At 36.7% G+C, this 26,783-nt stretch overlaps 4 protein-coding genes and 1 non-coding gene across 22 annotated transcripts in view; 3 read left to right on the plus strand and 2 right to left on the minus strand.

Moving 5' to 3' along the window:
* Positions 1-6,631, plus strand: part of LOC127858315 (uncharacterized) — a 131,449-nt gene extending 124,818 nt beyond the window's left edge. For 7 of the 12 annotated variants that reach the window (XM_052395347.1, XM_052395346.1, XM_052395339.1 and 4 more), the window contains 2 exons: positions 2,666-3,035; positions 3,310-6,631. In XM_052395347.1, the coding sequence (XP_052251307.1) occupies positions 2,666-3,035; positions 3,310-5,684 (2,745 nt within the window). In that variant the 3' untranslated portion in view covers positions 5,685-6,631. The remainder of the gene's footprint in view (positions 1-2,665; positions 3,036-3,309) is intronic. The other 5 variants (XM_052395345.1, XM_052395344.1, XM_052395343.1 and 2 more) reach the window with 5 other exon arrangements.
* The window catches only part of LOC127858325 (uncharacterized), a 154,778-nt gene that overhangs the window by 103,455 nt on the left and 24,540 nt on the right, over positions 1-26,783 (minus strand). The gene's annotated exons all lie outside the window — the stretch shown is intronic.
* The window catches only part of LOC127858326 (uncharacterized), a 148,610-nt gene that overhangs the window by 101,584 nt on the left and 20,243 nt on the right, over positions 1-26,783 (minus strand). The gene's annotated exons all lie outside the window — the stretch shown is intronic.
* Trnaf-aaa (transfer RNA phenylalanine (anticodon AAA)) lies at positions 9,035-9,118 on the plus strand. The gene is given in 2 exon segments: positions 9,035-9,071; positions 9,083-9,118. It is a non-coding gene; the product is annotated as a tRNA-Phe (tRNA).
* Positions 18,846-25,344, plus strand: LOC127858330 (cell division protein ZipA-like). Of its 2 annotated transcripts, none has more exons than XM_052395384.1 (2): positions 18,846-19,855; positions 24,967-25,344. In XM_052395384.1, the coding sequence occupies exons 1-2, from the start codon at positions 19,534-19,536 to the stop codon at positions 25,068-25,070; spliced, it is 426 nt and encodes a 141-aa protein (XP_052251344.1). In that variant the 5' UTR covers positions 18,846-19,533; the 3' UTR covers positions 25,071-25,344. The 2 variants fall into 2 exon arrangements, with proteins under 2 accessions (XP_052251344.1, XP_052251343.1); XM_052395383.1 differs by lacking the exon at positions 24,967-25,344 and adding an exon at positions 22,591-24,456.

Genomic DNA, 26,783 nt, shown 5'->3' on the forward strand with positions numbered 1-26,783 from the left:
AAGAATAAAAGCTGATAAAGGCCAGATGGACACTTTAAAGTGTCATAGGCCTACCCAGGGGCAGTGGGCGTATGATGCACATTAACGGGGACATAATACACCGCCGCTCTACCTCTAGACTAGGGGAACACCTTTGACAAGTGAGAGTACAACTTCAGTCTCCTTGCTAGGGTTACACTTTGCAGATTATGTTTTGGCGAATCGTAGGCTAAGGGAGTCAAGATCAGGAGCCGCAGTCCCCAAGGCGGTCTGATATTGTCTTAAAGTCATTACGGCAACGTCTTCTATGCTGCTGGTGCAAATATGTATCGGCTTCGCCTTTCCCCTGGACTTATAAGCTTGCGTGGATAATGAGAAGTGTTAGAACACTGTCTCCAGGATAATCGAATGACCTCCAAATCATATGTGATGTCTGAAACCTCAGTTATCAATAATGAACCTGTGGGACTCCAGGTCGACATCGCTACACTGTAAGAGACGAGGCTTGTTGATTCTCGAACTCTTGCAGAAAAAGACTTTACATTCTTCTGGTAAGGGAATATGTTTGAGGACACCAGAGAGTATGGCGTTGGTTTCGTTGTCCAACCAACACTCAGTTCCACAAATAATTCCAATGACGATATATACAGCCAGATAGACTTGCTTATCAACAGGATACCCCCAAACAGAATACGAAGTCTTGCTGGTTGACTTAAATGCCAGATTAGGCGCCGATCACAACCTGTGGTCTCTATTTTGGGAAAATTCGGCGTTGGAAAGATAATGGCAATTGGCAGCGAAATCTTGAGCCGTGCACATACCATGACGTCAGGCTCACAAACCTTTTTTGTTTCAGACCAAACCATCTCCTTATCTACCTTGGAGACACCATCGAACGTATCATTAACAGGCGATATGTCCCGAAATGCGTCCTCCTTACCCGCACCTTTAACAGTGCTGAATGTGAAACCGATCTCTCGCTTGTTTGCTGCAAGATGAAGATATAGCCTTAGAAGTTTCGCCGATCTAGGACTGATGGCAACCATCGTATTGATGTGTGCAAAACCACCTACCCGACAATGTAGTGCATGTTTATCGAGAACTTTCTAAGGTACTCCATCTAGAACCTAATGATGGCACAGCCAAACAGCTTTGGGTTCGATCACATCAGAGACACAATACTCAACACTGCCAAGAAAGTCTCTGGAAAGCGATTGATTTGAGGCTTACCCATTAACACTCACCCCAGCCGTATGACAAACCAGAGAACCTACCTAGAATACTAGCGTTCCACTAGCCAGAGGAAACCGCAGACGTACAGATCTGCCAAGAGAGCATTCCAGATACTAGCACGAAGATTCGCAAATGACTTTTGTCCTCAGTTCTTCCAGAGCATCCAGCTATATGCCGATACTGGAAACAATAGGGGCATATATGACGGCATCAAGGAAGCCGCTGGCCCCACCATGAAGATCACAGTTCTACTGACATCTACACTGGCGAGATCATCCCAGAAAAGGGAAAGCATATCGAACGTTGAATGGAACACTTCTCCGAACTACATTCCAAGCAGACCCACGTCACAGATTATGCCCTTGTTGTAATCAAAACTTCTCCCCTAATGATGGAACTGGACATGAAACCAACGGTCTCAGGACTAAAGAACGCAATCGAGAGCAGGTAATCATGAGGGAAAGATGGCATACCAGACATCCTTTAAAGCGGCAACAGTGCATTCTAGAACATCTGCATAAACTCCTCTGTCAGTGCTGGGAAGGTATATCGGTTCCTCAGGAAACGAGAGATGCAAAGATCACCACCCTGTACAAGAACAAGGGCAACATTTACAGCTGTATGTCCCTCCTGAGTGTTGTAAGTCAATGCGTCACACGTGCCGTCCTAAATAGTCTACAAAAGCATTCTGACAGAGTGGTTTCTACTACAGGTATTCAATTCAAACTTCACAAATGTATTCCTTGCCATTGTGTCACACCAAGATCATTTAACTCTGACCTGCAATTTAGCAGAACTATGCTCTTTTTATTTTACACTTTGATAAGTTAAACGTTAAATATCTCCATGCCACTGTTTATGCTTAGCTACTCTATTGAAACTTGAAACAAGACATTAGGAGCAATGTGTGTTGTCAATGGCCTTGTTGTGTAACTCAGACTTTCATTTTAGCAGAATTATTCCCCTTTTGTGCTTTTTAGAATTTTTCTAAACGTTTGCAAGCAACTATTCAATATATGCATATCTACCACTTATTGAAATGACACATTGCATATGCATTCAGAGTCTTTAGGAACTTTCTTGACATAGATCAATAACGTCGCTAGCTTTGAGCAGTATCATGCCCCCTTTTGTTCTTAGAAAAGTACGGTTTAGTTTTGCCTGCGATATTAAATGTAGGTAAAGGTTCGCGTGCTACAGGTACATATTTTTTTAACCATTACATGTATTCAATTGAAACCTCACACTGTTTTGGAACTATCCTGCAGTCACAGACCAAAGCCCATTCATTTATTTAACGATGACCTGAAATTAAGAATATACCCACAATATATAGCGTATTAAGCATTTTACATATATAATACAGTTTATTTCGCTTACATCTCGAAAACTATTTCCAAATAAATAGTAAATCAGTAAGACTATAATCCTTGTATCAATACTATTGTTACAGCTGAAAAATGGGACACTAGCGATTACAGACGAAGCTATCGCTTCAACCTTTGAACACTTCAAAGAAAATTTGACGGAAGAAATTAAAGAAGTTCTTGAAAAGGAAAAGGATACACTAGTCAGGACTATGGACGATGCTTTAAAGAATATAGGTGAAAACATCAGAGAAGCCATCATCGCTGCTGGTGACGATCAGCTTGCAAAGATAAAAAGGAAAGGAGATGAAGTGCTGAATGAGCTGGACAATGTAGTCTCAGATGTAAAATCATTAATTCCGAGTACAACGCCGGACCCCCACAAACTTAAGCATCCAGGAGTTACAGGTGATGATCCTACATCACCCATTGTTCAAATGAGCAGTACATTACTTAGTAAGTGTTTTGTATGTTTGTGATAAATGCCATCTTAAACGAAATTCATATAGAGTTGCTTCTTACAAGTAAAAGTAAAAATGTGCTTTATTTTTAAAGATCTGCGATAAAAAATACTAAACATAACTTTTCCTATTGTCAAGTTGTTCTTAATCTTGTTTGAGTAACTTTCTGTGTCGCTGATGTCTTTTAAAGTCTCTTTACCTATTTAGGAATAATACATAAAAATTGTTAGATGTATTGTTATAATGTCAGTTACTAAATTTGTTTGCAGAAATACAGGCGTGGTTAATCAAACAGTACCAAACAATGTGTGTCGGGACGGTTTCGATGCTAGATACGGACATAGATGTACCATTAGAACGGATTTACGTGACACCCTCCATTAAGGAGCTTAAAAGAGTTCAGAAAGACCGAAATGGTGTGCATCAAACAAACCAGTCCTCATCGTTTTCAAATGATGTAAGAACCTACAATGGGCTATTGCTGCGTGATGGAAAGCCGGTAAATACAATTTATATACAAGGAAATCCAGGTTGTGGCAAAACTACGTTTTCAAACAAGCTTGTACTTGATTGGTGTAAAGCTCAATCGACAAAGGTTACGTCCATAAAAGACACAAGCAGCGCAACAACTAGCAAGCAAACATCAAAGCCAATAGCATTCGACGATCTTGACACTTTGCGAGACTACACATTTCTGTTCTTTGTGTCATTACGTGATTACAGTGGACGCATGTGTAGCGTCACTCAGATGATTGAGTATGCTATAAAATGCAAAAAACTAACTTGGGATGACTGCGTCTGGGAACATAATTGTCTTGTTCTAACCGATGCCGCAGACGAATGGTACCACGCCGAAATTCCATCCCCTCCGCCATCTGACTCGACATGCATATGTCATAAAGACCGTACTATGCCGCAATATTTGCAGCGAATTAACATAACCAATATTATAACCGCACGACCATGGAAACTTGCCGTCCTAAAACTAAGCGATACTTTAACGCGTACATTCGAAATTTCCGGCGTATTGGACTACATAATGTTGTCGAGGAATGTGTTTCGTGTTTTAGCAGAGAAAGACTGTATATCGAAAAAGGATCAAAAAACCAAATATACTGACTTCTTTAACAAAATAAACACACACAACTTGGAAAATCTCATAACAATACCAGCCATGTGTGTTCAGTTAGTTCACCAGTTCTACGTTGGACGTTTAACGGTAGGTTCACTGTGTGCTTTATACGTCAACATGCTAGATATGCACATAGCCAGGGGACTGCAAAAACTTCAAATCCAAGACTTTAACACTGGGGAAAAATCATGTGGGGATTTACCAGAAATATTTAGAACAGAAACAATTGACTATGTGCAAGCTAATTTGTCGCTGGTTTATTCCGCAAGTGAGCTTGCATTAAAAACGCTGACAGACACTAACAAACAATCATCCCTTGTCTTTCGAGAAAACAAAATCACACAATACATGACGAAAACAGAACTAGATTACTTACTTCAGACAGGGATTATCACGAGGAAAAAGTCTTTGGCACTTTGCCCAGAAAAGAATGTTCCATATATGTTTGTGCACAAAACAATCGAGGAATTTCTAGCATCATTGTATATTGCTATGAATCAGACAGAAATGGACGCAATCATGCACGCAATACAGTTGGCGTATTGTGATAGTACGTCTATTATGGACATAGGTCAGTTGTTCATCTTTACATGCGGAATCTGTCCCACGGCAGCGGAAAGAATGTCAAAGCACATAACGGATGTCATCACATATGACATGGAAAGCAAACTTCAGGATAGCTCTAGCGATTTGTCTTTTACATTGTGTAGCGTAGCTCAAGATATTGTATTGGATGGCATCATTGAAGGGGCGGCAAACAAGCATGCGTGCGTCCATCTAAATTGCAGTCATTGTAGATTTAGCAGTTTACAGCGACAGAAGAGAAAAAATGCGGTCAAAACCTTAATAGATATGAACATATCAAACATTGTTAGTATTGATGCAGATTTTACATTTACTCTTGACGGACAATTGTACGATTTGCAGGAAATTATATCGCAATCGAGAGAAACGTTGTTGTATTTGTCGGTCGATCATGTTGGTCACATTGATCTACAGGGTGTAAAACTCAAGTACTTGTTATGTGTTGGTAATACCAATATTACCTCTGTAGATTGCAGCAATATGGTGACATGTTCGATAGGTAATGTAACACCATTAACAGAAAGGGTCCTCTTCGAGTCGATGTCAGCAACTGGTGAAAACATCAGTTTTCTTCACATAACGCGATGTGCGAATATTAAACTTTTGTGTGAAGCTCTTAAAAACCTTAGGCGTCTACACACGCTTTTATTAGTGCATACACATCTTGATGATACGCGGCTGCACGATTACTTTCCTGTATCGATCAGGCGAGTAATGTACCTCGACACACGTGTTTCCGTTAAAGTTATCCAGTCGATGGTGGAATGGTCAAAGTCACAGGACGTGTGTGTGAAATTTGAATTACTCAAGCGTTCTATTAATCTGTCTAAGGATGAGAAGTACGTCTATGACTGGATAAAGCAGCAAGACGGCATTGATTTTCATGACCCTGAAGGACTTATTGAGATCCTTGAAGTAAATAAATAAGGCGTTGTTGATTTAATGTGTTATGAGTATGATGCGTGTTAATGTTATCGTGTTATAAATTCAAATTTAAAAAAAGATTGAATAAGACTTAAATATTTGTAAAACTATATTTGTGCTAAAATGTGTTGTTGTTTGTCGGTTCTTTGTGTATAAGGTCTGAATACGCCATGGATATAGTGCGTGTAGGTTTGCATTTGCATTTATTTTAAAGTTACATATTCTCATATTGTTATAAAAGATTTGTTCGATAATGTGCGGTATTGTATCTATAAGTTATAGGAAAAGCTTGATGTCTGATAGATATTGCCTAATAGCCTACTATTAATAGTAACTTTATAACGTTTATATTTATTATATCGCTCTTCTGGTTCCTTTTTGCAAAAATAAAACACTGTTGGTATCCACAACAAGATAGATTTAACATGCCGTAAAGATAACTTCATAAGCAAAGTAAAAATTGAAGCGACGGATCGTGCCTATTTAATTATGTTTAATGTCGGATTAGATGTGTACATCAATTGCATTGTTTATATAAGATGAAAATAATCATTGTTCAGCTATTTAAACAATGTGTTGATATTACAGACATGCTAAAGACATACTCAAACATGATATACATTGAACAAGAGACACATACGCTGTTTCTTACCGGATTGTTTGTGTATCTTCACGTTTCAGTCGCTAATTGATATGAAGATTTCGCAGTCGGGCGAGAGATGTTCAGAATTCTGGCAGTCGTATGCCATTGAGATATTCCTCTGAATTAAATGGCTGTTGGAATTAATAACATGATCGACAAAGGGAGTTTCTAATGACCGAGAATCAGCGTTGATCAAACGTTTCTTATATCCATTTCTTTACTGAATGTGATAGGTCTAGTTGTTATCGTATTAAAAACAATAAATTTGCAATGCAGTTATTATCTGATAAGACTATTTTACCCATTATTTGATAATCTTTATGTTTCTATATATTGCTAGAGGAATGCGACCGAATTCGCCGTATCAAGCATTTGATTTGTAAATTTGTTGAACTATATGTATTTCGAAGTAATTGAACACGGATCATTTCGATATCATTGGCTGGGCGAATGCCTCATATTTCGGAACATAATTCAGTACAAAAGTAATCATATCGTCAAAAAGTTTATTTCTTTATGAATTCATTAGTCCGTGCTTTGAATTTTTCATTTAAATTTTATATCGAAGACACGCATGTTGCGCTGTCAGTTGGATGGACCTGTTAAAATTCCCATTCTTAAACTATCGGTTTATTAGATAAATGACAAACTTACTGAACTTTATTAAGAACATTATTTCCTTTCGTTAAATGTACAAAAAAATAAATACAATATTGGCTATCATGATGCTTGGTAAAAGGTCAATTAACCTCGGTCCACAAAACACACGAATCAAAGCAATATGATCAAGGAAGTAAATTTGCTTGCATATAAACATGTGAATGATGTATGACGTTTATAGGAAAGTACACTAATTTGTACTTCCTACGGTACGTTTTAACTGACTGTAAACCTTGTGGTAATTATTGGCGTCGCCCTGGAGGGCGGCGACTAGTATGTAATGCATTTTTTTTACTCAATATAAGAAATACATTGCATACACACATATGATCACACAAAAAAAGTTATATCATGTAGCAGCAATAATGTTCAAACATGTTATACAAGATATGCTAATATATAGTGTGTTTTTTTTTGAAAAAAAATCTACAGAATAGTTATGAATATGAATGAGTTGCATAAAGTTGGTAGAAAGCATTCTGGACTTGTTATAAAAGTTTAATGTGTTGCCATTTTTGTTCAAATATATGAAGTTTATCATTGTTAAGGGCAATTTGTTTTTCAATCTGGATCTTAAGTTTTAAATAGTTTATAAGCAGTTGAAAGTAGGTATTTGTTTTTATTGTAAATGATGCTGAATATATAATATTTTATTAATATGATAATGTGGTTCACAGTGTTATTAATTTATGGTATTTTAAAACTATTTACACCGAAACTGATATTTAAGAGAGGCAGTTTTATTTGTAATTGTTGTTTCTCTAAAAATGTTGTTAACTGGTTCCAAAGAATTTGAATATGTTTGCACTCCCAGAAAAGGTGTTTTATTGTTTCAATGTGTTCGCTACATATATCACATAAATTTGTGTTGGATAGGTTGCACTTAAAAAGATATTTATTTGTAACTATGATTCTATGGACATATTTATATTGAAAATTTCTCAGTGTGCTATCTATAGTTGTTTTATATGGCATGATAAATATTTGTTTCCAATGAAATTCTTGTTCTCGAAGATGGCTTTGCCATTTATTTTGAATCTTGGAGATTTCTGCTGGGTGTTTAATTTTTAGTTTGTAAAATATTTTGTTTGTTTTGTTTTGTTTTGCAAGTATGTTTTCCGCGAATGCTGTTTGAGTACATGGTCTGTTATTTGTATTAATTGTAGATTTAATATGTATGGGTATGCTTTTAATTAATGTGTAACACATTAGGAAATTGCTTGAAGGTATTCCGTATATATAAAATATATTCTCAAAGGATAGAAGTCCTTAATTCTGTCATCGTAAAATCGGTTGACATATTTAATGTTTTGTTCAAACCAGTGTTTATAGAAAAAAGTCTTATTGTTTGAAGTTATGTCTTTATTGTTCCATAAAATAGTTTTACTGGTGATTTGGGTTTCTAGATTATGAGTAACATTAGTCCATGCCGATAAAACTCTAGATAAAAATATGTTTTCGTTTGCAATTTCATGCAAAATGGTATTGTTGATGTAACATTCAAAAGGTAAGGAGTTACCAAATTTTTTTAGGAGGGCTGCGACTAGTTTGTAATGCATTTTTTTCGCTTATGGGAGGAGTTATTTTACGGATCAATATATATATTTTTGTTTTAAGAATATCTTGCATAGTGGTGATTTTTTGTGTAAATTAGTGTAAATAAGTACTGCATTTGTGCCTATTATATTTATTACAACATTTATTGCCAATAATGCAAAGCTAATTGTTTTAATTAATAACTGATCCACAACTGATCACAGGGGAAAGATCACAGGGACTGGGCAAATATGCGAAACATTCTGGTTTTGTATAAAAACAAATGATATTTTGTATTAAAAAAAACAATCAAAATATATTTATTTTGTGGTTTTTCTAATTTGCTTATTTAGTGGAGAATCAATGTAGTACGATATTTGACGACTTATCGCGCAAGCAAGTTTATGGAAGGCGTAGTGGTACGAAAACGTACAATGTATTACTTTATTAATAGACATATAATAACGATCGCTATACACAACTTCACAAAATAGCAGTACATAAGTGAATGTCAGCTGGAATAGCTCAGGTGGGAGAGCGTTAGACTAAAGTTGTTTTGATCATTTAAAGGCCCCCGGTTCAATTCCGGGTTCCGGCACGAACGGAACTGTTCGGAGGCTGATTTTTTTTTCAGTCAGGTTAATAAATATAATAAAGCTTTATTTTATGTAGACAGTTTAAAATCCAATTTACTACAATTTGACATTTTATTATTTAAATTAATGGATGCAATGTGGTGACAACGTTAATTAAAATTTCTTACATAACTTAAATATCTTATAAAAAATACACGTGATTTTATATTAACAAATAAATGCAAACAACATATCTATTATCCATGTATGTGTATGGTTGTCTATCATAGGCCTATCCCTACCACATAATAGAGCGCGAAGCACGACACGTTGTATTGATTGTAACAATGAGTTGCGATAAAGGAAGCAGCCGCTTATCAAGGAAGAGCTGTGTCCCAGCAACCCGTTTCCCTAGAGTCAAGCACTCCTCGGAGTTTTTTTTAAGAACCACATATAGAGCGCGAAGCGCGACACGTATTACTATTCAGGTGGTATGGGCCCTTTAACATTATCCGACCATTACGTCCATAGTTATCTTCCTTAGAATTTTTGAAATTTTGAAATCCTTGTTCGGAGTCCAAAATTTTCATCCGATTGTTACCAAACTTTCAGGGTTTTTTATCAATGAGGACCCAACCCAAACTCTATATGAGCAATATCGGACCATAAGTCCAGAATTATGTCTCTTTGAATTTAAAAATAAAAGTGAAAAACTGCTTGGTTAGGTGATTATGTCAACATTTTTCATCAGATTCTTTCCAAACTTACAGTGTCTTCATATCAATGAGCATTTTTACCTCATTTAAACTGAGAAACATCGGGACAATAGGTCCAGAATTTTTTTCTATTAAATTTGACAAAATAAACAATTTCCACTTGTTTAAAAGATTTCACAACTTTCGTCTGAATCTTTCCAAACTTGTTAAGTGTTTTTATATCAGTATGATGAATATCGGAGCGATAAATCTATTATGATCTTTTACTGAATTTCAAAGTATTGTGAAATGCAGCTTCTTTATACAATTTACAGTTTTCATTTAATTTATTTTTAGACTTTTACAGTGTTTTCAAATCAATGAGTACTCAACCCCTATCGTAAATGAGCAACGTAAGAATAAGTTCAGAATCATCTCCCCTTGAAGTTGAGAAAGATATGAAATTACGCTTACAAGATGAAGCAGATTGTTTAAAACCTACACAGTTCTGTCCCATTAATGAAAACTGCAAACGGATACCAGTAAAAAAAAGGAAACCAATGTAAATAAAATGAACTATGAAATATTTGGGAGTTACAACACAAAATCATAGATAATGGTTATTTGGGGGTTATAACACAACATCATAAATAATGGTTATTTGGGGGTTATAACACAAAATCATAGAAAATGGTAATACTAGTATCTTTTTCTATTTTGTTAAAAATAATCGGCCAATATATTAATATTTACAGTAGAAAAAAATCGTTCCATGTAACTTCATTGATTGCCTTTAACACTGAAATTCCCGACGCCCTTTGATGCTTTGCATCAATACTTATCTTGTTTAAAATTAACAAACAAAAGAAAATGTACACCATGTGTATGGAGAGTAAGTTGGTTTCTTTTTCCTAGTTCCTAATTCCTTATGTGAATCGACATATGGTATGTTTTAATGAAATTCATTATATGATGTTACATTGCAAGTAAAAAATAATTTGCATCAATCTGAAATAAATGAAATTCAATTATTTTAAAATACGTGCCTAAGTCTAAGACTTGCGTAAGTTGCTTAGTAAAACGGTACCCCATGCTTGCTAAATTTTTTCTGATTGCGATTATGCTCAAAACAAATGTTTAAAATGATGTTGTGATCTTGTGTTAAAAGGTATGGCAGCTTTTACGTTTGACCAGTCTGCACCCTTCTTATTGCACCAACAAGGTTTGGAATCACATATTAAAGAAAAAACAGCATGCACAATAAATGTAGCAAGTTTTCACGTACACGTGCAACACGGGTGAATGCTTTTAATGCCACGGGTTTAACATGTTCTCAAACAACATGTCGCGAGAGTTCACGTTTAAATAAGAGAGATTTTTTAAAATTGGAAATTATAAAGAGTTGCGCTAGAAGCTAGGTTAACATAATTTGAACGGTCAATGCAAAGCATTGTGGTTTCAAACCGCTTTCAAAGCGAATAAAACCAGAGTTTCAGTATTAACAACATGAGCTCGTTTGGGAGCTGTCGGCAGAAAGATGTTCAGAGCCGTTTTTCAGCTCAATATTTGTTCTATGCTTATATTGTTCACTTTTCACGAGCATATCCACCGCCGTTTGAAAACACTTTTCCACTTCTGCCTCATCGTAGAGTTTAACTTCGCATGTGAGAGCGCCGTGCGCTTGGGCGAGCTCTGTAGGCCATTTGGTGATTGGTTCGACAACCACGTCCTAATGCATTTCCGGTAAGGAAACGTCCGCCGACAAAGCCGGTCCCGGGTTATGTATTCCTACCAATAACTTGACCACACGTATGTCCTCACCCAGGTATTTGTGAACGTCTGCTAGCCTGTTGAAAACGTAATTAATATTATTTTTATTTTAAAAAATGTATTAATAAACGTGTTATTGCTTGAAATCGACTTCAAAGATTTTCCTCAACGGGCTTCAAAGGCTTTGAAGCAACAGGTCAACGAAAATAACGCAAAACATGCTCATATGTTATCAGTTCTAATTATTTTTTTACGCGTACAGTGTTTTTATATTCATATTTGAAACCGCGTGGTGCGATAAAAACATTTGCTTAGTTGTGAATCTGGTATAAATTAAAGTACTTGAATTGATAAAACGCAAGAGGCCTCGCACGCATTTGCGTTTATTGCAACTACTGTTTTATCATTTATTTTCGTCGGTATGATATTTTGTGCTGTTCAAATATGTTTTCTTGGATACGTAAATTTGTGGAGTTATTATTTTGGAAATCAATTAGGAATTTGAGTCAGTTTTTTTCCGATGTGTTTGTTTTAAATTCTTGAATCGGTAAACCCACGAAATAAACACAATAAAAATGTAAGTTCAGAAAAGTGTAACTATAGGAATATTTATCGTTATTATTTGACCCATTTAAATGCAGTTTGTTTTCACTTTGTACGGTTAGATGTCCGTAAGAATCGGTTAATGCATTTATAAGAATTCACCATGTCTGGAGATTTGATAACGACTCTGGAACGTGGACGTTGTAACAGATAAGGCAACAATGGACATCCCTATAGTAGGACAACGTCAGACTGCGGTGTCGCTCCTGCAATACAGACTCGATTGGTCATTGTCGGCTCGGGAACTTCTTAAATTTACCGCGGGTACTCGTAAGTGTACTTAAATGTACCCCGGGTACGGAAAATAAACTGCAACGCACCCGGGAATTCTCACGATAAAGTATTCATTGTCGGCTTTTAAGATATGTTATACTAATTTTTACTCAATTTAACATAGGATTTTGTATGGAACAATTTCTTATATTTATTAGGAAAGGAAAGATGTTTTCTCTCCAAGTGAGTTCAATTGTGTTGCGAAATTCTGACCCGATTCAAACCGGTCTCAGCTAATTCGACCCATTCAGATCCGTCTCAGTCACAACCGGTCCTTTTCAGGCCGGTCTTATTCAAACCGGTCTCAGTTGAAACCGATCTAAATAAAAAAACGATAGAAGTTAAACTAACCCATTGTAACATAGACTTGCAACTTCACTCGCTTTCCTTGGCACGTCGTGAAAATCTTGTTGACGCATTGCAGCTGCAGCTGCGAGATCGCCCTGTTTCGAATTGGCGCGGGCTTGGGTAGGAAATCCTCTCCGTAGCAGCGTCGTTTTCACCACGTGACAATCGCCGATGATTACGCATTTGAAACGTAGTTGTATTCAGTGGTATTCATTCTGCTAAGTGAACATCGTGTTGACATGAAACGAGAGCCGATGCCAGCTGGTGGATTGTTAAGTGTATTAGGTCCGTCCGCGCCTTAGGCTGCATTATGTGAGGACCCAGAGTTTATCCCAGCAATCCTACCTATTAAACTTATACCAGATTCACACACAATTAGGAAGAATGTTGAAGTATATATTCATGATCTAAATATGTAGTTTACACTGAAATGATTTCAATGTATGGGATCATTTGAGAACGCGAAATAAAAAGGCGAACTTTTCGGGATGATGAACACCAACCAACATCTACAATAGCTTAAGTTTCACTTATGTATTGAGAACATATTTTGTTAAACTTGAAAATATGATATGTTTTTTTTTTACATTTTCATTAGCGAAATATCTGTATTTCAGGTAACATTACCAAAATGTTCACAAAGAAAATGCGTGTAGATCAATTCAAATGATCAATGAATTTTCTTAAACTCAATCTATATTTCCGTCTACGTTGTTTTAATAAGGCTGCTATCAAACAAGACTAAAACATATAACTTTTGAATATTAAGTAAAATAAAAATACCTTACAAACTCAATAAAATGTTCAAGTTTTGTTTCTTTAATTATAATAAAGCACACGTCTTTTACGGCGATGCGTAATAATCACGTGAGACAGTGTTGGACCCGTACACATACTTTATATTGCTGTTGCTAACGCCATATCGGAACAGTTTTTTTATGTGATATATTTAAGGTCGTTTTAACAGATGACAAGAAGTTTGCAAAACAAACTGTGCGATTTTACTATTTTCTTAATCAGATCATTGAACCAGCAAAGGCTCTCACAAAAATGCGCCGACATGGTTATCAACGACAGCTGTTTCAAAGAGATATTATAAGTTGGAAGTGTGTTGTGTTTGATAACTAAAATAAATAATTTAGATATTATGTAGATCAAAATGGCATTAATTCTTCAAAGCAGTCAGATACACATAAATCGGACGTAAGAAACACGTTCCCATACGATTCGATATAAAGTTTGAAAAATATGCTAAGAGCAGTATGCTTGATAATAAATATTACTTAGAGTTGAAAAAAAACGCTCAATATGGTTTAGAGTTATTATTGGAATAGTTTCATCTGATGAAGGTAAACACTTAAAATGTGTTGTTGTGGCGTCAATCAGATCACATACACAGGCTGATCAGGAAGAACACTTTCCTCCTAAAGTAGATTTTCGCTTAGAAAATACTTTTTTCAACAAAACAAAACCCATACAAGAGGAAAGTTTTGTCCTTGATTAACCTCCGGGAACTGTACAGACAAATCTGGGACAGCACTTTACGCACTTGCATTAAACCCAGTTTCTTAGATCGACACTCATGTTATTATCGTTTTTCAAATGCTGCATCCGGACAGTAAGAACAAGATAGTAAACCAGTAAATGAAGATAAGTTGGTTGAGTCATATTGTAAATAACCATAAAATATGTATCAAAGGCCATGTCGATTTATCGTACATCCTCAGGTTTATAAAACGATATTGCCTTTACCTAAGATTAGTTTATGCTGATTACGTGTTTACAATAAACAAACTATGATGAAGGCATTCTGTCAAAAAACGGTAGTTTATGATTCTTCATACTTTTTTCTCATTGAGACCCGCATTGCATTTTGATCTCATGATAAAAAGGTGGATCTTGATTGTTACAAGTCCATACACAAACTATAGAAAAGGTCAATCTTGATTGTCACAAGTCCATACACAAACTATAGAAAAGGTCAATCTTGATTGTTACAAGTCCATACACAAACTATAGAAAAGGTCAATCTTGATTGTTACAAGTCCATACACAAACTACCGGTATAGAAAATTGCATGTGCAGTGCAGTCGATAAGGATAATCAACAAATTTGACAGTTGTATAAAATACAAAAAAAGTGAATACAATTAATAATAACAAGACATACCTTTTACAAAACATATACGGCATTGATTGTGGTTCGTGCTGGTGAAAGTTAAAGAGTTACCGGTATATCAATAAGATCAAAGGTAGCGAATGCCATTTTTTGCACGGTTCATAGCTTTTGTATCAAACCCAAATCAATTACTGGGTGTTGCGCCTTATTTCAATGATTATTTCGAAATACTATATATTATTTATCATATAATTATAGATACAGAACAGAAATACAAAAGAAGAATGGAAATGAAATTAAAACATTTAAGTCAACGCTAATCATCCGTACATATTTGTGATATTAATACGCGCATTCTTCGAACAGACCTGTTTTAGTGGCTAATATTTTTGTATAATTCTTACATAATTAATATAACAAAAATACTTATCAAGGAATTGTTAAAACATATGAAGAATATTTAATTGAAATGCCATAATAATAACGCCGAATATTTCATTTAAGGTATTTCTTGTCAAAATAATAATCTACTTCACTTAGTTAAAGCCAAAGCGTGTATCAGTATAAGACGATTCGTTTACAGACCGCGAACTGACTTTGATACCGCGCAGGATGGATTGAAATGCATTAAAGTGAGGTCATGATTCCACCGCTTGGACGACGGCTTGTTTAAAACTTAATACTTTTACATGTTTAACGGTACATTTCGAAAACAATTATATTTTACAAACGTTCGGAAGCTGTATACCGGTCACCCATCGAGCTGAAAAAAGTTATAATAATAGTATTATTTACTAACCTTGCAAAATAAATAGTATACCAATTTCAACGCACGTGTAGCCTTATAAGTCTAGACGTTTCCTTTTAATACGCCTCCAACGCGAAACACCATAGTTTATTTTGAATAACAATCCATTTGAATTTCAGAAAATAAGTTTAACTCGGGTGAAAAGAGAGGAATACAATACTTATGTGCAAAGTGGGTAGTACATGCAGATACTAAGGAAAACCAAGGCCACACGTCCCGTTAAATGTTACCACACACGCAATCATTCAAAACATGTCAATATGAAAGCAATATATTTTACAAATTGGATTCTTTGTCGAAGATTCGGTACGCCATATTACGCGAGATAAAATATTCACAAGACATAGTCAGTGACAATATTTATCAAATAGGATGTAATGTGAAGATAAAATAACGAACAAAAATCACCTTTTCAAAGTCGCTTATCAATAGACATTTTATAGAATGATCTGATAATAAACGCTGTTCCATTTGAATACACAATGTGTAATATAATCTTGGTCAAGACAATTAAAAAAGAGTTATAAGTGCCGATGATTATTATAGATTTTGAGGATAAAAGAGATGCCGACGTTGAGATGATGTAAAATAACGATGACGATCTTGAAAATTTTGAAACTGACGCATTTTCTGCATAAGTCAACGATAATGTTTCATATAATTAAAAAAATGGTGATATCGTATCACATCAACTAGTCGGCTATAATGTACTCAACGTATGCTATACCATCAGCTATTCGTTTATGGACCGAACTGTTTTTTTATGCATGCAAATCCCATATTTAAAGTGGATTTAAAAACAAAATTTACGAAAATAATTAACACCACGGCCTGAACATAACATACGCGGAGAAACCGTTTGTCTTCTAGAATAAGGAACGAATTAGTGTTGTAACAGCACAAAGCATTGAATTAACTGATAAAAGTTATGGTTTCCACAGTGTTTTGAAAGCGCATACCATTGACTTACCTGATGAATTGTAGTTCCCACAGTGTCCTGATATACCATTGACTTACCAGAATTAAAGTTATGGTTTATAAAGTGTTCTAAAAACACAAACATACCGGATTATAGTTGTGGGTTTTCATAGTATTCTGAAAGCACATACCATTGACTTACCTGATGACAATTGTGGTTTCCGCAATGTTTTGAAAGCACGTTCAATTGACTTACTTGATTTTAGTTGTGTATTCGCCATTGTTTAGAGAGCACATACCATTGACCTACCTGATTATAGTTGTAGTTTCCACACTGGTGATGCGCTTAATTATTTATTCAACGACAAACGCAAAACGCAATCTATTATTTTAAAGGTTTGGCATAATAATGTCAAGGCTGGGATCAATTGTATTATACTGGTTCCCTCAAAAACGGGAAATTTAAGTACATAATGACTATCCCCCGTGACAAGCGGGAAGTGTGTTCGTGGAAACTATGCCTTTTTTATCCTAAAATGGTGTTTTCAAGACCAGAGTAAAAACCAGAGATAAAACTTCACTGAATGTAAAATAACTCTGGAAACCTGGAAAACAACTAATATTAACATGTAACTGTGGACATTTTGTAACTCAAACATAACTGGTCATTTTAAATTAGTTATTAATGTGGTTGGAATTTCAAAAAGTAAAAGTTTGGATCAAAGTCTAGCAGAATCTCTAACACTGGTACAGTCAATTACGCAGGAACCCGTTGTCGGGGGCCGAACTAAGTAGACCATTGGACAGACTGACGGTGTGCTGTACGCTGTTAAGTCCCAGCCATGACGATGTGGGTTTCTAATGGAGCTCGTAATTCTCGACAACACTGGAATATAACAAAAATCTGGCAAGCATCGTGTTACAATGAAAAATAAAGTGGGAGGGTGGGTGGAAAATGTAAACTTGTAAACCATAGCGCGACCAACACTGTGATGCGACGAGCTAGAAAAAAGACAGACAATTAGCACAAGAAGTGGTTATGTACTTAGTGGACGAGTCTATGTGTACAGTAGACAGGGTAGGATGGGTTATAAAATCTGGGTTTGTGTTTCGGCGATCGCTTAGGAAAAAAGCGTTTGCCTGGAATAAGACAGTTTATTCTTGAGCGAATAAAAAATATTATCCCAACCTTCTCGATATGCGTTGGCATATTTTTACAAACGCTCGTTATTTCCATCCATTTAATATAAACAAAAAAAGGAAAACAAATCTCTTAACTATGGAAAATAACGATAAGCTTATTATTGCTGTCCAGCTGTTTGTTAAACGAAATAAAAACATGTTAGTAATGGATCCATAGCATCTTAAAAATACCTGTTGTATATTATCACACGTGCATGATATCGTTATCGGCGGTAATGCACACATGCGTCTGGCGGGTTCCGGAGACGATAGCACAACACTATTATGGTCTATTACTAAATAATAGACCTGTTTATTGTTGGGCCACTGCTGGGCTGGTTTTTCAGTTTTCTTATTGTTGGTGTTTTTTAACCGAAGTAGCGAATTTTACAGATTAAAAATTTCTTTCTCATTGTTATCTACACAAACAAAATGTTGTAAATTTTCTCCTTTAATTATTTCTAATCTATTCTAGTAAACGTTTATTAAATATGTAAAATAAAGTTAGAAGCCGGTAGTTAAAGGGGCCTTTTCACAGATTTTGGCATTTTTTAACTTATTCATTAAATGCTTTATATCGATAAATGTAAACATTGGATCGTAACAGCTCCAGTAAAAAATCAAGAATAAAATTTAAAAAAGGAAAAGAACATTGCCCGGACCAGGTTTCGAACCAGTGATCCCTGGAGTCCTGCCAGAGTCCTGAAGTAAAAACGCTTTAGCCTACTGAGCTATTCCGCCGAGTACATATTCCTAAAGTATTTTATACCTTATATAAGCAATCTTCGTAGTTTCACAAAATTTAACGACAAAAACAGAACTCTCCAAATTATTCAATCGTTTCGCGTTGCAACGCTTTATAATTTTTAGGTTTTAAAATCGTCAAAAGATGCATATAATGGCTATATTAGACCATGGTAAATGTTCAGTATTACTGTTTCCTCACAAATATCATAACTAAAACGAAAATTTGCGAATCTGAAACAACTTTTTTCAATTTTGTCAATTTACCAAAGCGTGAAAAGATCCCTTTAAAAGGTGTTTCTTAGCAATTCTTGTGATATTTATGATGGATGCTGAGTTTACGGGCTGTAGTTTACGGATTTCTGTACAGTGGTGGGGAAAAAGTGGATCGGTCACATGGCGTCTGATCTAAGCAATTGTAGTAAGAGCAAAAACAATTTCAAGCTTTATGAGAAAACGTAGTTGATATGCATTCGTGTATTCAGTGAAATAACCATGTTATACTTATTTTCTGAAAATAGGCTAATATCTCACTGGCAGTAAGAGGGTAAATTTCAATCGAAATAAAGGAATTCCCGTGGCGTGTTAAACATATTACTTTTGGTCAGCACAAAAATGTCAAAATATAGTTAGCGTTATTATTCAATTTCTGGAGAGTGGGTTGCTTCAGATTCAAGTAGGGCGGGCACTATGTTCAGGTTTATCATAAACACTTTAAATGACTGTTGGTTTTTATGTAGCAATAGTAAAAGGAACTTAATTGTGGCAATGCGGCAATAGTCGGTACTTACTGCAGTTAAGAGGTGGTCTTATGGCGCATTTATTTATAATTACCAAGACAGTTTGTTGAGTCACGTTTTAGTTCATATGCAATAAACCTCTAAAAGGTTTGTTAATTATTATAGTGGGTTAGCTATAAGCCAAATATGGCTTTTTTCGGTATTTACTTATTATCTTTATTGTTTATTTTATTGCACACATGGAAACGCGAAACCGGAAAAGGCGCCGTCCGTCGGTCAAACTACACCAGCATCCCAGCCAAAACCTACCTGGCACCAGCCAACAACCCCGTCAGCTGCCTTCCACCCAAATGCCCGATCAGCTGCCTCCCAACCAACAGCCTGTCCAGCTGCCTCCCAACCAACAGCCTGTCCAGCTGCCTCTCACCCCCAGCCATCGACTCGGCCAATGGTCTTCAAACCAACAGTCCGGCCATCAACCCGACCAGCTGCCTCTCAGTCAACAACTGGGCGACCAGATGCAGCCTGCAGCAAGCCAGCCAGATCCGGCTGTTCAATCGGGTAATGGTTTTAGTGAGGATATTTTTTTACCAGGCATGATTCCTAGTTTTCAGTCTGTTTTAGGTGATCATGTTCCTCAGTCAATTAAAGACAAAATAATATCAGGCCAATATGTAGATCTGGCATGTTTGTTGGAGGCCCCGGTAGTTCCTGAAGATTTAGGAAAACATTTGGTTTTGAATAATTCGGGTGAATTAGTGGTAAAGCCCAACATGAAACAAAGCATTGTGGACATAGCTAAATGGACTGACGCATTCCTCATTTTCTCAAGCATTTATTTAAGTGCTCATCCGGTTAAAATGCAAGATCTCTTAAAGTATATGCACACTATAAGGCTGGGGGCAGCAAGACACACTGAGGGTTGGAGATCTTATGATCAACAGTTTAGGTTGAGAATGGGTAATAACCCAGCGAATTCGTGGGCAATGATTGATATGGAGCTTTGGCTGTTGTGTATGGGGCCTCCAAGGCAGCCAGTTCATGATACAGGGAATTTTATAAGAAAATGTTATGATTTCAATTATACCAGATGCTTACGGTCAGTTTGCAATTACAAACATGCTTGTATGATTTGTGGTTCCGACCATCCTTCCAGGGTATGTCATCTCAAGCCTCGCAACACCAGTTCCTTGGGAGGAGGGTCTGTCAGGGGGGCTGTCACCCAGACCTCGTACAGGCCTAGAGCTTACACGTTCCGACCTAGAGGCCCAATTCAGGGGCTCCGGGGCCCGTTTAGCAGATACTAATACCTCAGTTTGGTCTCTTGGCAAGTCGCCAATCAATGTTGTTACGATTTCTAAATATCTTCAGTTATATCCAAATAAAGAAGTAGCTTCTGTGCTCAGTAATGACTTCAAGCAAGGTTTTAAGCTGGGTTATAAGGGTTCACATCTAGGTTCTTCAGCGAATAATTTGGTTTCAACAAAAGTGCATTTTTCAGAAGTCCAAAAGAAACTTGACAAAGAGATTTCCTTAGGTAGAATTTCAGGTCCTTTCAAAGTCCCACCAATTTCCAATTTAAAAGTAAGTCCATTAGGCATTTTAGAGAAGCCAGACGGGGGTTGGCGGTTAATTACACACCTGTCGTATCCCAATGGGTCAAGTGTCAATGATGGTTTTAGTGTGGAAGACATTTCTGTTAAATATACATCATTTGACAAAGTGGCTGACATGTTATTTAGTTTAGGTACGTCAGCAATGATGGCAAAAAGAGATATTAAATCGGCTTTTCGTTTAATGCCTATTTACCCAGGGGACTTTCACTTGATGGGGCTTCAGTTCAACAACCAGTATTATGTTGACAAATGCTTACCAATGGGTTTATCTATTGCTCCGGCTTTATTCGAATCATTCTCCACTTTTATACATTGGCTAGTGAGTTTCAAAACTGGAATTCAAACTTTAGATCATTATTTGGACGACTTTATTTTTGGAAGTGCAGCTGGGTCAAATAATTGTAACATGCTAGTTTCTACTTTTGAGGAAGTATGCACCGAAATGGGAGTCCCAGTTGCGGTGGAAAAGTCGGTCGGCCCAACAACAGTACTGACATTTTTAGGCCTGGAATTAGATACTGTGCAAATGACTGTTAGAGTACCTGCTAAAAAAGTGGAAGAACTTTTGAAGCTTTTGCAAAATTGTCTAGTAATAAAGAGACTTACGTTAAAAGAATTGCAGTCTTTGACTGGGAAGTTGAGTTTTTGTAGTCAAGCAGTAAGAGCAAGTAGGGCATTCTTGCGCCGATTTTATGATGCTATGTGTGGCTTAAAAAAGTCCTATTATAAGATAAGAGTTAATGGTGAAATGAGAGAAGACATCCTGATGTGGATTCAATTTATTGAAGATTTTAATGGCGTTGTACATATTCCAAATAAAGTATGGTTGGATAACTCTGTCATTCATCTTTACACTGATAGTGCAGGTGGTGCTACTCTTGGCTGTGGTTGTTATTTTGGAGGTAATTGGGCCTATTGCCCATGGCCTGTTCAATGGCAAGGCCAACCTATTTTATCAGATATAACATTTTTAGAGATGGTCCCTGTTTTGTTGGCAATATGGCTCTGGGGGGTCTTTTTGAGGGACAGGAAGATTAAGTTTCATATTGATAATTTAGGTTTGGTAGAAGTGATCAACAAACAGTCTTCCAAGTCGAAACGTTTGATGTTTCTGGTTAGAACATTTGTGTTGTTAGTTATGAAATACTCGGTGGTGTTTAAAGCAGTACATATTTCATCAAAGTCCAATTACATTGCTGATGCAATTTCTCGTAAACAGTTTCACAGGTTACAACAGTTAGCACCAGAGGCACAAGCGAGTCCAGAATCAGTCCCGCCGGAGTTTTTACTGATGATCTGCAACAAGAGGCTAATAGATTGCTAGACAATTCCCTTGCTGCTAATACAAAAAAAGGCATACATCGTTGGGTTAGAGAGATTCTCTGAGTTTAAAAGGCAATACGGCTTGTCAGATGCCTGGCCGCCTACAGTTGAACAGGTGGTTCGATTTGTAGCATGGCTATCCCTACAGAAACTATCCCACAAAACAGCAAAATCATACTTAAGCTCTATAGCTTTTCATTGCAAGCTGCTTGATGTTGTTGACCCTACCAAAAAGTTCATTGTTTCAAAAATGGTGGAAGGAATGCAAAAAGATAAGAAAACACATGATAATAGGCTTCCAATTACCCTCTCGTTACTGCAAGGGATAGTAAGCAAACTTAATATTGTGTGTTCCAGTGTCTACGAAGCAAAACTGTTCACTGCAGCTTTTATGCTAGCGTTTTTCGGTTTTCTAAGAGTGGGCGAAATAGCTGTTCCTAAAAAAGGTGATAGTATTTTACAGGCAGCGGTGTTGGCAATAGAAGATTTACAATTTGATCACAATGGGGTAATCATTTCAATCCGGCATTCAAAAACTGATCAGTTGGGCAAAGGGGTAGCGCTCAAAATTACTAGGTCAAACAGTGAATTTTGCCCAGTTGTGTGTCTTAACCAGTATCTTCATGTTCGTCCTCAAGGGCCTGGTCCCTTGTTTTTGCACTTTAACAAACAACCAATTACTCGTTACCAATTTTCTGCTATTCTTAAGAAAACGGTTTCTCTTTTGGGTCTAAATTATGGGTCTTACAAATCCCACTCCTTCAGAATTGGAGCAGCAACTGCAGCTTCCCAACTAGGCTATTCAGTGGAGATCATTAAACAGGCAGGCAGATGGGCTTCCAATGCCTACCAAACATATGTTCGTCCTGTTCCTGTTGTCATGCCCAGCCTAATAAATAACCCCCATTAAAAAGGTATGGTTCATATAGTTAGATTCATGTGACTAACAAAAACCAAGTTGTATTTAGGGAAAACCATCTGGATACTGGGTTCATCAATAATCAAGCAAGCCTTCATAGCAGCAAGATTACGACCTGAAGGGGCCAACCTCTGCCTTGAACCCAACATCATCTGGTGGCAAGGGTACAGTGGGTTAACACTTGCAGAATCAAAGAAAAAATTTCTTTCGCTTGCCAATGTGGGTAATTCTCCAGACTATATTGTGTTACATTTAGGTGGTAATGATCTTGGTCGTCGGTCACTGGTGGACCTTCGAAAATTGATTGTCGAGCTATTCAGGACTATACTGTCTTTATTTCCAAGTGTTAAGATTGTATGGTCTGCAGTGCTTCCAAGGTCAAATTGGAGATATTCTGATAATAAAGTTGCTATGGACAAAGCAAGAAAGCGCCTTAATAGTCATGGTTCATCTAGGGCTTTGGCATGTGGAGGGCATTACTTGGCCAACTCTGACTTTGGAAAATTTGAGGAACATTTGTTTGAGAAGGACGGAGTCCACTTGTCAACTCTGGGTACAGATATTTTTCTTTCTAATATGTCTGCAGGGCTTGAAAAATTTATAAAGCATGATACACCAATCCATTACTGAAGTTCTAGATGCACAAATTTGGGGGTTCTTACAATTTTAAATCCCAAACATTATGTATGTTGGTTTTGCTATTGAGTCCAAAAATAGATATTTGCAGTTAGTTTGTATGCATATTTTTCTTACTCATATGTATGAAAAAAGAAAAAAGAAAGTTTTTTGCTGCTAATTTTTATGCAATTTTTTGCTGCTAGTTTTTCTGCAATTTTTTTTTCTGCTGGGTTTTATGCATTTTTGCTGCTAGTTTTTATTCATATCTTTGCCTTGTGTTTACAGTTTACTGCTTCCGACTCCAAGCATGCGTCCATCCGCCCTGCAGCCAAAGTTCTTTGGCAGTGGCCACCCATCATCTCTGGCCCAGCTGGTTTCGAGGTTGGGGCATTTGGGCCGCTGGGTCAGCGTTGTTGGGTGGCCATATGGCAATCAGTGCCGGATGGACGCTTTTTACCTGGCACATTTTTTGGGGAAAATATATATGATTTTGTTGGGAGTGCTGATGGCCGTCACCCGGAGTCAGCACTCATATACAATTTATTTGTGCAGTTAGTTATTTGCAGTTAGTTTGGGCTTGCCATGTTCGCAGGTGGCCCTTGCTGCTTGGAGTCGAGACATTATATGCCAGAACCATTTTTTATGTTTTTATGTTATAAGGTCCTTTAATAAAAAGTAAAAATTAAGTTGAGTTTATTTTTACTGTGTGAAAAGGGTTATTCATCGGAGTTTTCATATAGGCTTGCCCATGTAATGCTAGGTGGCAGTTTGGGTTTAGTTCTTGGCCTCTACAATAATATGGTCTATTACTAAATAATAGACCTGTTTATTGTTGGGCCACTGCTGGGCTGGTTTTTCAGTTTTCTTATTGTTGGTGTTTTTTAACCGAAGTAGCGAATTTTACAGATTAAAAATTTCTTTCTCATTGTTATCTACACAAACAAAAGGTTGTAAATTTTCTCCCCTCCCACCCAACCCATGTAGTTTGTTTTTACACAGTGTTGTTCTGTCACACTTTACTGCGTCCGTTATATATTTAAAAATTTGGTCAGGCTTAGGGTAAATATAGATTTATTTTAAGTTTTATTTGCCTGTCCACATTAATTTTAATTACATAAGGGGAAACTGATTGTTTTCCGTACTAGATTTGGTTTTAGTATATTACATATTCTGCTGGTTTGAGTTGCGTTTTTCAGTTTGCCGTGTAGACGCAGAGTACCAAACTTCGGATACAGGTCGGTCACGACTCCACTTCCGATGGGGCAGTTCGGACACCTCGGGTTTGTCGACAGTCGCTTGAAGTTAACAGTTCCTTGGCAATCAGTGCCGGATGGACGCTTTTTACCTGGCACATTTTTTGGGGAAAATATATATGATTTTGTTGGGAGTGCTGATGGCCGTCACCCGGAGTCAGCACTCATATACAATTTATTTGTGCAGTTAGTTATTTGCAGTTAGTTTGGGCTTGCCATGTTCGCAGGTGGCCCTTGCTGCTTGGAGTCGAGACATTATATGCCAGAACCATTTTTTATGTTTTTATGTTATAAGGTCCTTTAATAAAAAGTAAAAATTTAGTTGAGTTTATATTTACTGTGTGAAAAGGGTTATTCATCGGAGTTTTCATATAGGCTTGCCCATGTAATGCTAGGTGGCAGTTTGGGTTTAGTTCTTGGCCTCTACAATAATTGTCAATTGTACTTGTTATTTTGTTGTATATCTTCGGTCTATTAAAGTTGCTGTGTGTGTTTTATATGAAAAGGAGCACTATTCACACTATCTGTATAAAAATTACTGGATGATGATGTTGGCATAACTCTATGCTAAATAGTTTGTATCCATGTACTTATATGTCTACAATATGCCACCATTGCATACACACTATATATAATAAAAAAGCTCATATGTCTAAACTATAATGCTTGTCAAGGTTAAATAAAGGACATTGCAATAGATCTTATTTTCTGACTAAATAAGATAAGCATAGATGTATGTTGACCCAGAACAACACTATTAATGAGATTCAACGTTCGCATCAGGCTTTGACGAACACGACACAACTGAACGGTGAATATCAAACGACAAGGGTACATTGTCAAAATCCAAAGTGAATAAAGCAAGTCTCTAAGAAACAAGAGGTTCATGATAGCTTTTAAGCGTTCAACTGTGTGCAATGACGCAAATTGTTAAAAACTTAACCTGATAGAATGTACGAACTCAGCAATAGAACAATATGATATACCTAAATGAACAAGCCATATGACACGGATGCTCATACATTTTGCTGTCTCAACATATGTCAAACATATGCTTTTGATTGCCAAAGTTGACTTGTTACCTCTAAGTGTTACCTTGACCTTCGAGGTTTAAGAGACTGGAGTGAGACATTCAGTTTCATAATCTAGGTCACATTTATTAATGTTTGCTTTTATGTCCCCCACCACTATGGTGGGGGACATATTGTTGTATGTCCCCCACCACTATAGTGGGGGACATATTGTTTTTGCCCTGTCTGTTGGTTTGTTGGTTGGTTTGTTTGGGCAATCATTAACATTTGCCATAACTTTTGCAATATTGAAGATAGCAACTTCATATTTGGCATGCATGTGTATCTCATAGAGCTGCACATTTTAAGTGGTCAAGGTCAATGTCATCCTTCAAGGTCAAACGTCAAATATATGGGTAAACATCGCTCATTTAATGTACACTTTTGCAATATTGAAGATAGCAACTTGATATTTGGCATGCATGCGTATCTCATGGAGCTTCACATTTTGAGCGGTGAAAGGTCAAGGTCATCTTTCAAAGTCAAAGGTCAAATATATGGGGACATAGTGTTTCACAAAAACATCGCTTGTTTTGAAATTGAATTAATGGATAAATATGTGACAGCCCGGACAAGCTGGCTTATAGACAAATTTGATCTTTGGCGTCTAACTAAGTCATTTCGACAATACATGTAGTACTTTGTTACGGCAACGATGAACAAACACGCATAATTTAGTTTTTGAGAATA

Source organism: Dreissena polymorpha, chromosome 14 (genome assembly GCF_020536995.1).
Source record: "Dreissena polymorpha isolate Duluth1 chromosome 14, UMN_Dpol_1.0, whole genome shotgun sequence".
Taxonomy (NCBI): Eukaryota; Metazoa; Mollusca; class Bivalvia; order Myida; family Dreissenidae; genus Dreissena; species Dreissena polymorpha.